Source organism: Vespula vulgaris, chromosome 19 (assembly GCF_905475345.1).
Source record: "Vespula vulgaris chromosome 19, iyVesVulg1.1, whole genome shotgun sequence".
Classification (NCBI taxonomy): domain Eukaryota; kingdom Metazoa; phylum Arthropoda; class Insecta; order Hymenoptera; family Vespidae; genus Vespula; species Vespula vulgaris.
Genome location: NC_066604.1, coordinates 1437925 through 1452500, shown reverse-complemented (window position 1 = coordinate 1452500; position 14576 = coordinate 1437925). Strand labels below are relative to the sequence as shown.

At 27.4% G+C, this 14576-nt stretch overlaps 3 protein-coding genes across 4 annotated transcripts in view; 2 read left to right on the top strand and 1 right to left on the bottom strand.

The window, feature by feature from the left end:
* The window catches only part of LOC127070739 (ribosomal RNA processing protein 36 homolog), a 2517-nt gene extending 52 nt beyond the window's left edge, over positions 1–2465 (bottom strand). Inside the window, exons 1-3 of the mRNA XM_051009127.1 lie at positions 2257–2465; positions 1585–2095; positions 1–1495 (exon numbers count right to left, since the gene is read on the bottom strand). The exon at positions 1–1495 is cut by the window's left edge and continues 52 nt beyond it. Coding sequence (XP_050865084.1) covers positions 1341–1495; positions 1585–2095; positions 2257–2415 — 825 coding nt within the window. The 5' untranslated portion in view covers positions 2416–2465 and the 3' untranslated portion in view covers positions 1–1340. The remainder of the gene's footprint in view (positions 1496–1584; positions 2096–2256) is intronic.
* A 2215-nt stretch (positions 2466–4680) lies between these two features.
* LOC127070670 (uncharacterized) lies at positions 4681–10488 on the top strand. Of its 2 annotated transcripts, XR_007784596.1 has the most exons (7): positions 4681–4975; positions 5305–5798; positions 6010–6168; positions 9072–9204; positions 9350–9487; positions 9587–9738; positions 10260–10488. XR_007784596.1 is itself a non-coding variant. In XM_051008959.1 (5 exons), the coding sequence occupies exons 1-5, from the start codon at positions 8630–8632 to the stop codon at positions 10459–10461; spliced, it is 750 nt and encodes a 249-aa protein (XP_050864916.1). In that variant the 5' UTR covers positions 8161–8629; the 3' UTR covers positions 10462–10488. The 2 variants fall into 2 exon arrangements, 1 of the variants encoding a protein (XP_050864916.1); XM_051008959.1 differs by lacking the exons at positions 4681–4975; positions 5305–5798; positions 6010–6168 and adding an exon at positions 8161–8754.
* A 2720-nt stretch (positions 10489–13208) lies between these two features.
* Positions 13209–14576, top strand: part of LOC127070651 (glypican-6) — a 265597-nt gene continuing 264229 nt past the window's right edge. Inside the window, exon 1 of the mRNA XM_051008900.1 lies at positions 13209–13217. The gene's annotated coding sequence lies outside the window, so the exon portion shown is untranslated. The remainder of the gene's footprint in view (positions 13218–14576) is intronic.

The window sequence follows — 14576 nt, the reverse complement described above, 5'->3', positions numbered from 1 at the left end:
GTCCGACTTTCGATCTTTCTTTTCTTTTCTTTTCTTTTTTTTTAAATCTAGTTTGTTCATTCGCGAAAATCGAGTTTCGAGTGAATCGATGGACCGTGCAGAAGTGTATGAAAAAATGTACGAGAGAGAAAGGGATCTTGATTTTCGCTCTTTTCTTCTTTTTTGGTATCTTCCTTCTTTTCTTTTTTCTTTTTGTTTTGTCTTATTTCTGGATTCTCATCCGTTGAAATAATATTAAAAAACAAAGAATGTTTATTTGTGCCCAAAGAGAGAGAGAGAGAGAGAGAGAGAGAGAGTGAGAGTGTGTGAGAGAGAGAGAGAGAGAGATAGTCCTCTAACATTGAGAATAATACAAAACACCTAAAATAGAAGGAAACAGAAAATGAAAGAATGATTTAACTATTGTCTCCTTTATTCTAGTAATATATTATAATAATGATTATTATATTGTTATTGTTATTATTAACCCAAGAACGTCGGAAAAATCTAGTGGAACGTCGAAAACCCTGCGCAGCCCGCCACATATTAAAATAAAGCAAGCGAGAGAATCATTGAATGATTAAAAATATAAAGGAAAAAAAAAAATGAATGATGTTTTATTAATATTGTACATATTTTAAATAATTGAAGACGCGGACAAACAGATCGTGCGTGAACGGTGGACCCAACGAGAAGGCGCTTTCACGCTTGAGAAGGGCCACCTTTTGGGTACGGGTCTCCTTGTAATCTTTTTCTGTTTTTCGTTTAGCGCCGCATACGGAACAAATGCATATGAATATAAATATATATATATATATATATATAGAAATATATATATATACCTATACACGCGTACACATATTATGGACACATTATACATACGTACATGCATACATATATATATACACACATTCACATGTAACACACACAAAGAAAAAAAAATAATACATAATACATAGGGGACAGACAAACGATACACACCTACGAGAATAGAATTACAGAGATACACTGCTCTATCGATCAAATATCTCTTCTAATTGATGATTCCTTTCATATTGATTATTCTATAAGTTCCGTTTTCACACATGAAATACATTAAGGATGAAGCGAGAGACATTGTCCAACCCAAGTGTCATTACTTTTGATGTTAAATAAAAAATACATAATTAATAAGCGTTTTTCTCTTTGGAACTTACCACTTAGATGATAGAATATCATTCGGATATTGGATAAGATACTCTTGAAAATAAAGTAGAAATGAGTATCGTTTGATTAACAGTAAATATGTTTATTGTTCTACCTAAGGTTTATATACATATACATATATGTATATATACGTTATAAAAATATCTTCGAGTTTATTACTCTACGTTCGTATTTGTCCAACTTGCTTGTTCCATTTGTGGTCTGGATTTGTGTAAAGCTTTCTTGCGCAACCTCTTGATGTGTGTCTTCAATTTCCCTGAATTTTTTAATTCCTCGTATTGAGATATTAGATCGAGAACTTTCTTCTCCGCTAGAATGAAAATTTAAGGTATACAAGCGTGAGATACTTTAAGTTAAGAAAGTTTAGCAAACGAAGGGAAAAAAAGAAAAAGAACTTACATTTCTTTTTGAAAGAAGGTTTCTGTCCAGATTTGATAGCTTTTACTATTAACTTCTTCTCTTCGATCTTCTTCTCTTCTTTCATGTTCTTTCTCTTTTGCTCTCTCAATTGATTTTCCAATCGTTGAATAAGATATTTGATCTTTTTTATCTCTTTCGGATCATCTGTCTTTTGTAACTCGCTTTTTAAAGTAACTAAGTTCTCCTTCTTTATATCATTAATAAAACTGTATGCGTTTCTAAATGCTTTTTCATTAAAGTCACCACATAAACTATCGAAACGTGGATCTCTAGGTATATGCTTCTTAACCTGAATTATTTCTCTAAACCTTGGCACTTGTTTCTTCGTAGACATTTCTCGTGGTCTATTTTTGTTTTCTCTTTTGAAAAGTACTTCCTTTTTCTTTCGACTACCAAATACAGTTTCATTGTATACCTTTGTACCAAGTTTTTCTTTTAATTTTTGTAAATCTTCGAAACTCATGTGTGACAATTCCGTACGAATTTCATCCTAAGATTTGTCATAGATTAGTATAAAACACACACACAGAAATTAATTAAAAAAAAAACAAAATTGATGTACATTATAAAATAAGAAATATAACCTCAAATAATACACGATTGAATTTTCTCCGATAAAAAGGATATAAAAATAATTTACTCGATACTTACTTGATTCTTATCTTCGTCCAGAAATTCATAACCTTCTGAATTCATTTTAAATATAAACAAATAATATAATAAATAACTATTAAACAAACGCTTGACACAAACTTGTTTTCTTCGTGTAAAGCTATCTGTATTATCGATTGAAAACATCTTCAGTTTCATAAGATAAGACTAGGTATATTCAAGATGGCACACCATGTCTGTTTTCAAATAACAATCTTATTATTAAATATTTCAAATTGTCTTATATATATAAAAGTATTATTAAGAACGTTAGTCGACTTTCGTACGAAACGTGTGTAACTTCATTGACAAATACGAATAAAATATGAATTTATAAGTGAACGAATAGGAAATACTGTTTTCATTACGTGTTTATAATATCAGTGTATAATAACAATTGAGTTTGTGTGGATTAAAATAGATAAATAGATTAGTAACGTGAACTATACTTTTCAGTCTTCTATATACTTATGTGTCTCTTTGATTTTATTTCTTGTGCTTCCTCGTAGTGAATGGTGTTAAATAAAAATTAATAGTGATGTACAAATGTATCAATTTTGTAAAATATATAAGAATATACATAAGAAATATATTAAACGTTAGTTACTTATTAGTTTGAAATATATAATTTTAATGTTATATTCCAAGAATTGTGAAAAATGAAAAAAACATTTTCTTTTCTATTTGGAATATGTGTAATAGGTTTAATCAGTCATAAACGAATAAAATTTATTTCTTTAAATTTTAGATATTATCTTTATTATCGTATATCTAAACACCCGTTAATAAACGTTTTTAAAAAAATCTTTAATTTCATCCTTTGGACTATATGTCATTAGATTCTTTATTACCTATTTGTATATACGAATATATTTACAAAATATATGCATATATAAAATCGCAATATATAAAGGTAAGTATTAAACCGATAATTTACATTAATAACTAACAAACGATTAATTCTTTGAATTTGAATTTTCATTACGATTTAAATGTCATTGCGAAAAGAATAAATTATTTGGTTATAGGTATTTGTTTATAACTATACAATAAAAACAAAACCTAAAGAATTTATTTAGCCTTGAACCAATGCATTACATATTTATAAGCTTGATTTAATTAATTATAATTTATTAATCCTATTTTATATTACTCCTAATATACATACATACATACATATATAAATATAAATATATATATATATATATATATATATATGTATATATATATATATATATATATATATATAATATATATTGAATACACAGATCAAAACATTTACATACTATATGTTTATATTGTACATACATACATTTACACGTATAAACACAGTTAATCTTACTCAATATTAATAATATTATTATAGTTCGTTTACTTGTTATTCATCGTGTCGAATATAAAAGAAAACTGATCCGACAAATAAATCAAAATCAATCGAGCGTTCGTGTTCGTAACACACTATATTCTACGATCCCAAATACGAAATTTAATAATTTTTAACAAATGTACAAAGAGAATATATTAATTAATTATAACTTCTATATAATTATTCGATTTTGTTTCGTCGAAAAAAACAAAAATACAATATCTGTAATATGAAACAAAGTAAATAATTTTTCTTAAGAATCTTTTGACTTATAGGTTAATATATAGATTAGAAAATCATTTTCGAGAATCATCCTCGTCTAATACAAAGAAATTCTTTATCAAATGCTTTTTCATGTCAGAGTTTGAAATTCGTATGTATACGTAAAACGTATATGCGTATTCTTTCGTATATGTGCTTATATATGTGCTATATATAAGCAAACGAAAAAAGTTCGTTAATATTTTAGGTTGGCATTGAAATCAAATATTTTCCATGAAATTATATAGGTTAGTAATGTTCGTAAAATCTGGGTCAATGTTTTCAGCACGGTCTTTGATCATTTTTTTATTACAATTCGATTTTTATGTGTTCGTTTATACACATGAACATATGCGTAACGGAAAGAAACACACATATATATACGATAGAAAGAGACATAATCAGAGAGAGAGAGAGAGAGAGAGATACACAAACGTGTCATATACGCATCACGTTACACATGTATATACATATAAACATATACGTATAATTTATTTCATAACAAAATAAAAACTAAATCTAAATATATATTAAATAATATTAGATAATATAAATATACTAAATGATATACTAAATTTTACAATTGATAATTTTATAAAGGACAAGGAAGAAATAGAAAGAAAAATCATTTGTAGCTGTGGTAAATTATTTTGTATCTCTTTCTAAAGACGTTAAATGAAATTTGATACAGAGAAAGAGAGAGAGAGAGAGAGAGAGAGAGTATGTGAAATAGAAAGAGACAGAAAAAGGAAATGAGTGCAAAAAAGAAAGAGAGAAAGAGAGAGAAAGAGTATGTGATATAGAAAGAGATAGAAAAAAGAAAATGAGTGAGAAAGAGAGAGAAAGAAAGAGTAAAAGAAAGAAAGTAAGAAAGAGAGAGAGTATATACATATAAATAACTAGTGAACTGTGAATTTCCAGGAATTGTATTCGGTTAAGATCGTGACATAAAAAAAAAGAAGAAGAAGAAGAAGAAGAAGAAACAATCGAGCATCGGACTCCTTGAAGGACGGTTAGAGAAACGGTTTTCGATACTAGAGAATATTAAAACTGTAATAAATCCTACGAAAAGATCAATTATTATTGTTTGAGGTACGTATTTTGTAATATAATATATTATAATATCTTTTTAATGTATCTATAAATTTATCAGGCGTATTATTTTAGTCACATTTTAGTTACATATAAATTTTTATTATTTTCAAACGTTTCTTGATAAAGTACAGGTTATGTGCGAAATAACAACGAAGAATCTAAACTACATTTTTATGTAAAGTTTTTCTTGAAAAGTTTTCACAATGATTGTAGTTATATATATATATATATATATTTTTTTATTCTCTCTCTCTCTCTTTTTTTTTTATTTTATTTTATTGTTACAACGAACACGAAATTAATAACCTCGTTTTTCTTTTTTTCAGATGATCATTGCAATCTCGCGCGGTTATGGCAATGAATAAATCGTGTGTTGCATCGTTTAAATGAAATACACAAAAAAAAAAAGATAGTTAAATAAATAAATAAAATCGCGTGAGAGTAGAGTCAGTGTTTGTTCGTTCGTTAAGGAGAATTGTTTTTTCTTTTTTTTTTTGAATTAGCGTTCTCGCGAATTAAATTAATTGCTAGGTGTGTTTTTATTGAATTATGTATATTGCAATGAAATAACATATTTTACGATGCAATGATAAATAGAGTCAGTGTTTGCTCGTTTAAAGTTTGGTTATCGTTTTTTAACAAATACACGGATTGTATTTATATACATATATGTGTATAACATACATATATATAGTAGAGATTCGCGAATTAGATTCAGTGTTCATTCAGCAGTTAATAAATAAAGTATTCGCGTGTTAGAGTCAGTGCATCATGGAAGATAATCAAAAAACTACTATACTATCTTCGTGAGAGTATATCGGTAAGTAAATGTTTTAATATCAGAATAAATAAATAAATATATATATATATATATATACATATGTAAATATTATATATGAATATATATAATAAATATATTTACAATATATATACATATAATAACAATAATACAATATATGTATATATAATTATACAATTTAATCGATTATAATAAAATTAATAAAAACTTCCTTCTTTTTTTTTTTTTCTAGTACTCTTCTTCAAGATCATCGTTTCATCGAGTAAATCCATTAAGATTTCAACTAACAACGCTTGCAATCTACTCCTGATCAATCTCTCTTCCTCTCTTTCTACAATTTCAACTTATAAGTTTCGGAGTGTTTTGGAGCCATCAGAGAACTTCTTAAGTAGTAAGTGAAAAGAAATGAAAATTTTATAAGTGAGCAAACTCATCATGCCGTGTTCGAATCGGCACGAGTTATTTGCTATAATTTATTTAAATAAATTATTAAGCGTTATCGATAAATTTAATTCGTATTTCGAAAATTTTTCGCGAGTGATATAATATATTATTTTTTTTTATCTTCATTGTTTGATGTATATGATTATTTTTATTTTATTTTTTTTTTTTAATATTAATTGAAGGATAGGATCTTCATATTTACATCGGTTAGGAGTCTTTTAATTAACTGTGCAATTAATTTGCACTAATAAATAATTCGTGTTTCTTCGCGATATATATATATATATATATATATATATGCAAGAAATTAATAATTTATTTATATTCGATTTTATTTATGAAAAAAACATAAATAAATCGTATGATATATGCATTGTTACATGCATCTATATTTAATCAGTTTATTTAATATCGATATATTTCGATATATCGATATTGATGTAATATAGTGGGAGTGAATCATGATATATATTTGTAAATGTATTAGTACGTACTAGTATTATTTTATTTTTAATTATCTACGCAATAATCAATAGTCCTAGAAATCGATTACATAATCTTGATAGTATATCAAGTATAATAATTAATAGTATATAATATTGATAATATTATTAATAATTTTATTTCTAAGACGAAGATTACTTTTAATGATTAATTTAAAATGACAAGAATGGCAGATCGGTCGATTATTTTCTATCGATTAGAAATTAAGATAGTTAACAAAATTCTGAATTTATTTTCATAAATTATTTCATTTAACATAAATATTCTCAACTATCAATAATTTATCATTAATAATATATTGAAGTGAAAAGGCTTGAAAATATATTAGTTACATAATACATATAATTATTTTATTAAATATATATATATATATAACAGTGATAATTAGAAAATAAATTCATCTTTATTACGATCAATTAAAATTTTTTTTAAAACGTAATTGCTCTTCAATTTACCAAACAAGTATATATAATACGTATACATTGCAAAAAATACGCGCGATGTACAAATTATATATAAAAATGATATTAATTAATTAATTTGATATTACGTAGATATTTAACAAAGAATCTATGTTTCATTTTCTTTTTCTTTTTTTTTCTATCGAGTAGATATTTTTCTATCGGATCGAAAAAAGATTCATTGAACGCGATTAGTATGTTATGTTAACCCATAAATCTGTATATTGAGCAACTATTCAAGTGATGAGATCTTATTCTCGGTATTACTTGCGATCTATCTAAATCCAAATGTAAATCATGTTGCATACTTCACTACGTTTCTAAATTATTTTTCTTTCTTTCTTTCTTTCTTTCTTATTGTTTTTTTTTTTTTTTAAAGTTATGTTAACTTCCGTAGGAACTATATATAGACATATATTAGATAGCGTTCTAATTATAGTCGTAATATTAAAATTATCGTTCTAATTAAAATACGAAAGATATTGACCAATGAAATGTTTCTACTTGACGTTTCATCGTTTCATCGATTTGATTTCTTTTCATTTAATATTTTTTCACCGTAGATTTAAGAAGTTATTATAGATATTTAAAAATAGATAATAATACGATAAAAGATGTTTGGAAAATGATTATTGAGGCTATTTGATAAAGAACAAAGAATAATCTTAATTGATTGGGCCTTTACTCGAAATCAATCATATTTCGAAAATTCAATTAGATACAAATCGCCGTCCACGTGCGCTCGTCGACGCAAGCTTATTACTTTATTATCTTTAAAAATTTTTGTATTATCTTTGTTTTTTCTTTTAATCTTTTCCTTTGTCTTTCTTCCTTTTCTTTCACACACGTGCGTACGTAGAAAGTTATTGCGACAATTGGGGATAGTTTTTAAAGAATTCAGAATTTGCGAGGTGAAATCTGTGTTTCAAGGTCAGAGATTCAGTGATTCTCGTAGGTTAGTATGCCGAATGTAAGCGAAAGTGAACGCGTTTATGAAGGAGAAGAAAAAAAAGGGAAAAAGGAAATAAAAAAGGAAATAAAAAAGTCAAACTCGAGAAAGCGAAAGTGTTTGATAGTAAGAGAGATGTTTTCTCGTACGAACGAAATTGAAAGTGAAATTTGAAGCTTTCGGAAAGTAATTTCGCACAGTGAGAATCTCGTGTATTCATTTCTTCCTCTTTGTGTGTGTGTGTGTGTGTGTGTGTTTATTTGTATGTTTTTTTTTTTTTTTCGTACAATCGCCCGAGTCTTTTAAGATATTTACGTTCTTTCTTTTTCTCCGTCACTTTTGTCTTATTCATTCAAAATAAAATCGTTATCGATATTTAATCGACGAACTCCGATAAACCGAAAAATGATAGCACAAGCACAATCAATAAAAATGGATAGGATCGTAATTAGAATTCTCAGATCGGCAATAATATTCAATTCGGATTTGTCAAAATGTATCTTCGAAGTTGTACTCTTTGTTTTTTAATTTTGATAGTTACATGTTGTAATGGAAATTTTACGGAGTATGTCGGTGTTACGTCGGAGTTGGTCAGTGTGGAAAATCCGATGTTTGTTGGGTGAGAAATTTATTCGAATTTATTTTATTTTGTCATTCGTTTTGTTTTATATATATATATATATATATATATATATATATATATGTATGTATGTATGTATGTATGTATATGTATATATAATATAATATATTAAAAATAACAATATATAAAACAATATATAAATATATAATATATATGTACGTATAATACATATATATTGTATTATAATAATATATATAAATTAAATATAAAATAATATGTATTATATTAAATACAATACAATATATATATATATATTCTTTTTTCTTTTTCTTTTTAATTTTTTTTTTTTTATCTAGCCAAGATACGAGCTACGTGTCGTCCAAAGTGAACATCAACAAAATTTTCGATGAAATCTTACCGAAAATTCGTGACTTCTTAATTAAAAACGGCTTGGAACCGATTAATCTTCCAAATTACACTGAAAATATCGTACGTAGTTATGCAAAGAAATTTAAAAAATTAAAAGATTATCGTGATAAAGAAAGAAATAAAAAAAGAAGCAAACAAACAAATAAAAAAATATACTCGTTATTCGTTTGACGTGATTTTAGTTAATTAATAATTATAATTTTAGTTAATCAATGGTAAGATCGATCTTCGAAATGGATTTCTACATTACATGACGGATGTTAAACGATCGAAGAACGTGATGTTACAATATCGATATAAGCATATATTTCTCGAGATACCTTTGAGATGGCAATTATTGGACGTAAGAATTACTCTATACAGAAAAAAAAAAACAAAATCTGTTTTATTATTTAACGAGATTAACAAATTCGTGAGAATTAATCAATAATTATATTTGCAGTTTAATTACAACTACGATTTTACGTATCTTTTTATAAAAAAGCGAGGAGAGGCTTACGGTCGTGTAGAGGATGCTGATTTCATTGTTACATTAGAAATAGATCTTAATAAATTCCAAGTGATACTTCAAGAGATAAAGATCCATAGAATCGAGTAATTATAATTTTTCTATATAATTAATCTCATTGTTTCCTTTAAATAAGTTCTATATAAACTTCCAAAACGCAAGAATGAATTAACGTGACAAACTGATCATCGACGATAGTTAAATAGGAAAATTAAAGATAATTTTTATTCTTTTTATCTATTTCGAGTGTGATAAATTCGTTAGATAAATTCATTAGATAAATCGGAATTCAATTTTGCAATGTTGCGAAAAGAAACGAAGAAATTATTTATTATAGAGAAAAAAGACAAAGAGTTGTTAAGTTAATCGTTTAACACCTGCTGTGATCTAATTTATGTTTGATAAGAGATTACATTGAACACTTTATTCTTTAGTTTGTTTGATCTATATATCTTGCGTTGTATCAAAATCATTTATCTTTCATATCATTTTTTAAAAAAATGTTTTAACATTTTAACCTTAATGTCCTATTTAAAAAATATATATATATAACGCGCGCGCGCGCGCGCGTGTGTGTGTGTACATGTGTAAAATTCGTTTCTTTCAGATCGTTCAGATTGAAAATCCACACGAACAAGTTAGATCCTTTGATGAACATATTGTCTCAAGCGATGACACGTATTTTTCAAAATTGTATTATAAAATTGCTCGAAGAAAAAAGTATTGAGATCATCCAGCCATTTATCAATGAAATGAATCGCTCGAAAAAAAATTATGCAGATTCTCCAGGGCTTGTATCAATAAAATAAAATGAATAAACGGATTAAGAAACCAAATCATAAAGTCAAGAACGTAATTGCTTCGTTAAAAAAAAAAAAAAGAAAGAAAGAAAGAAAGAAAGAAAGAAAGAAAAAGAAAGGGAGAAAGAACAAATGAGAACTCGAGGTAAAACGTAATACTTTTCTTTCTTTCTTTTTTTTTTTTCAGTCACGCGAACTTTGTTTGGTCTCTCAGAATAGAAATGAAATGTAAATCTACTTGAGTATGATCGATATCTAACTATCGTAATTAATGGAACGAGCTGTTACAACTTTCTTTCTCTTTTTCTCTCAATTTTTTTTATTCCTTTTTTTCGTCCTTCAAATTCGATTACAATAACATTCTCTTTCTCTCTTTCTATCTTTCTCTCTCTCTCTTTCTCTTTTTTATTTTTTAATTCTAATTACAACGTGAACGAGAATAATATAATAAAATTGATGTTAATCAATTGATGTCGATCAATTTTTAACAAAATGAAATCGATCTTAAGGATCGTGTTGTAATAAGATATTCATAATCACGATCCATCTCAAAATATTATTACGAGAATATATTAATATATTATAGTAAGATATATATATATATTATATTATCTCATCTCATCTCATCTCATCATATATATATATATATATATATATATATATATATATTTGAGTATAGTTGCTATAGTTGAAAGTTACGCCCCCGATGTAATCCCGGAAACCTATCGTGTGTTGAATTTATAAAATTGTCATCTAAGTTTCTCTCTCTCTCTCTCTCTCTCTCTCTGTCTCTGTCTCTCTCTGTGTGTCTGTGTCACACACACTCTCTATCACGGCTATATAATTTTGTATCAAAGTTGAAATGTTTATCGCGAACAACGACTTTGCCCAATACGATGTTTTATTTGATTCGATTTGATTTGATATTTTAATGAAATAAATTCCTTCGTATTTTCATACTAATGGAATACTTATACATAGGAATATTTATTTCAGAGATTGCTTAGAATCGTTACTAAGAAGTAAAGTATCATGTCATTTATCGAAATTATCCTAATTTATCGTTATATAGAATATGATTCTATAATAGTACATATATATATATATATGTACGTATATATGTATATGGAAGCAGTCTGGTGCAACGATGATTGGACAATCTGCATAGAGATGGCTCCATGAAAATCCATGAACGTCCGGTGCTCGAGGGATTTTCCCGAGACGAACGGTAATCTTGTTTATACGAAGTACTGATCGATAGAAGCTGCAGATAGGAGGAACTCGCTCGTGAAGTGGACCATTTTGTTAGCATGTACATATGTAAATATAACGTGAGAGTTTTTAACGGTTAATACCTGTTAGCGGTTGTTGTTGAAAAAGAAAATATATATATATATACACATACACATGCATATATACAAAAAAGAATTACAAAAAAAAAAATAAATAAATAAATAGAAAAATAAAAAGGATGAAAAAAGCGATCCTGACAAGATTTAAATTCAATCGAATTGCCATTCTCGCCAGAGCAAATATTTTTATGTTTCAAATTGAAAGAAAAAAAAAAAAAAAAAGAAAGAAAAAAGAAAAAAAAATAGAAAAGAGAGAAAAATCTATTAAAACGTGCCATCGAAGTATGAAACAGAGAGAAAGAAAGAGATAGAGAGAGAGAGAAGTGAAACGAGCGAGGATTTATTTGTTTAAATCGGTAGATATACGAAACACGCAAGCTTTTTGAATTAACACGCCGCAGGAATTTCATTGGTTTGATTTCGTTCGGATTCGATTTGATTTGAAATGCGTTTACCATTTGTAAACTGGATCGTACGGAAAATGTGTTCAATACCGATAGAATTGATAGATCTGACACAGATAGTCGAGCATTTATGCGTGTCCGTGTTCGTTCGTTTGACACGAAGTACTAATTACGTAGTAATTAAGTACTCCGGCAAACGCTAGCTAACTCTCCCTGGGTGAAGGGAAAAATCGATATATGCAACTGATTCCGACGAACTACGGTGTTTCATGTCGAATACGATTCGCTAGTTTGGATATGTAGATATTATACATATTTCTATTGATTGTGTATATTGTTGATAATATATAATATAGTTATATAGTTAGATACGTTACGTATGTACGTTATATATATATATATATGTACGTATGTATTAATATAATTGTTAATTAAGATCGATCTGGTACGTTTTAAAGTGGATAAATTACTGTATTTCAAACGAACGAGTATTTAACTAAAGAGAAAAAAGAAAGAAAGAAAAGAACGTTTAGTAAATTTGATTATTCGTTGTAATATATATATATATTAAAAAAAAAAAAAAGAATCTATAGATAAGGTATTTAAGTTCGAAATTAATTCGTTCGTAATTGATTTACGATACAATTTAGATATGAAAACGTAGATAATAAAAAGGAAAGAATTAAAAAGGAAACTAGAAGATATAGTATAAAAGGTAACAACGAAATGTCGGTCGTTCTTCGATTAGCAAATAAATGAATTATATTTCGAGCAGACAAATACGAAAGTAAAAAGAATCGATCGTTGCTTCGTAAGACGTAGAAGAAATTTTTGTAATATTCTATATGAAGCATACGATTCGAGTTTCGTTGGAATTCATTCGTTCGTAATCGATTTACGATATAATTTACGAAACGGAAAGAAAAGTAGGAAAGAAACGAATAGAAAGAATTAAGAAAAAAAAAAGAAGAGAAAAGAAAAGAAAAGAAAAGAAAAGGAAGAAGAAAAAAAAGAAGAAGATATGTACAGAAGGTAATAGGAAAATGCCAGACATTCTGCGGTTGGTCCATACATTCTCGTGTTCTCGCATGGCATGATTACATTTCGCGTAATCGATCGTAGCTAATACGCGAGCAGACAAGGGTAAACAAGCATCGCATGTACGTCTGTCTGTCTCTCTTCGTGCACAATGGAAACCCCATTGTCAGAGTATATTATCGATCCTGATATACCTGCATGCCTAAGGACTCTGTAACGCATTGCATGCATTTGGGAGGATATTAACTATTCACTGGATGTTCGTCCTAAAGTGCAGGACGACGATGGTTATTAAGGGACATTGACAAACCTTCCTGTCGACGTCTCTATTTCTATATCCTGCTTGCTATATATACAAACATTTTTTTATTTTCCTCGATGAACAAGCATCTTTAATATTTTCTTAATATCACAACGTATTCATCGCAACTTTTTCAATTTTCAATGTATTATTTTATTTTCGATAGTTTAATCGATTATTACATTAATATTCATTTCCATTTAATCTTTATATCAATTATATTCATTTTGTATATTATTATTATTATTATTATTATTATTATTATTATTCATTTACAATGTATAATTTATATTGTATTATATAATTCTTATATTTATTCATTACTTTCATTTACTTATTATTTTATTGTCGTATTAATTTATTAATCGATTATCTTAATTTACTCGTTATGGTATTTTCTTCGTCCTCTTTCTCTCTTCTTTTATTTAGCTTTCAGATCTCTTAAGGTAATAACATAAAACACGTTTTGCTTTTTTCCATTGAAATGAAACTTGACAAAAAAAAAGAAAAAGAAAGAAAAAAAATACATACATATGCGTTGTATCTCGTGAAAAATGAAATAGGAAAATACATGGATACTCTTATGCACATACGAAATGATAATACCTCGATAAAAATAACGTCTCTATTCTCTCTGTTTTTTTCTTTCTCTTTCACTATTTCTTTCTTTCTTTCTTTTTTTAAGTTAGATATACCCACAGTCAGTCAGCTAGCAGCTATTCGTCCCGTTGCATCGTGTTTTTGTCCTTTATCTTCCGTTTCCGTTTACTGTACGGCTTTGAAATCGACGAGAAATCTCGGAACAGGACGTTATTAGTCGCGAACTTTGAAAAGAGAACGAGCGAAGGCAAACGTGAGGGATTTGAAAATCTCTTTGTATTTGCCGACTATGCACGAACTGATATGAGATGCGCGTCAGGAGATTACTATAAGTTAGGCTTGATTATTATGGTGGTGGATATAGATACATATAGATATATATGTGTGTATAGGGAAATGAGCAACATAAATGATAGGAGAGACTCGTTT

Bases quoted from the DNA above. Each gene is read 5' to 3' on its own strand.
- LOC127070670 (XM_051008959.1), top strand. From the start codon at position 8,630: ATGTATCTTCGAAGTTGTACTCTTTGTTTTTTAATTTTGATAGTTACA. The intron at 9,205-9,349 runs GTACGTAGTTAT...TTATAATTTTAG, and splicing joins CAAATTACACTGAAAATATC to TTAATCAATGGTAAGATCGA. The intron at 9,739-10,259 runs GTAATTATAATT...CGTTTCTTTCAG, and splicing joins ATAAAGATCCATAGAATCGA to ATCGTTCAGATTGAAAATCC.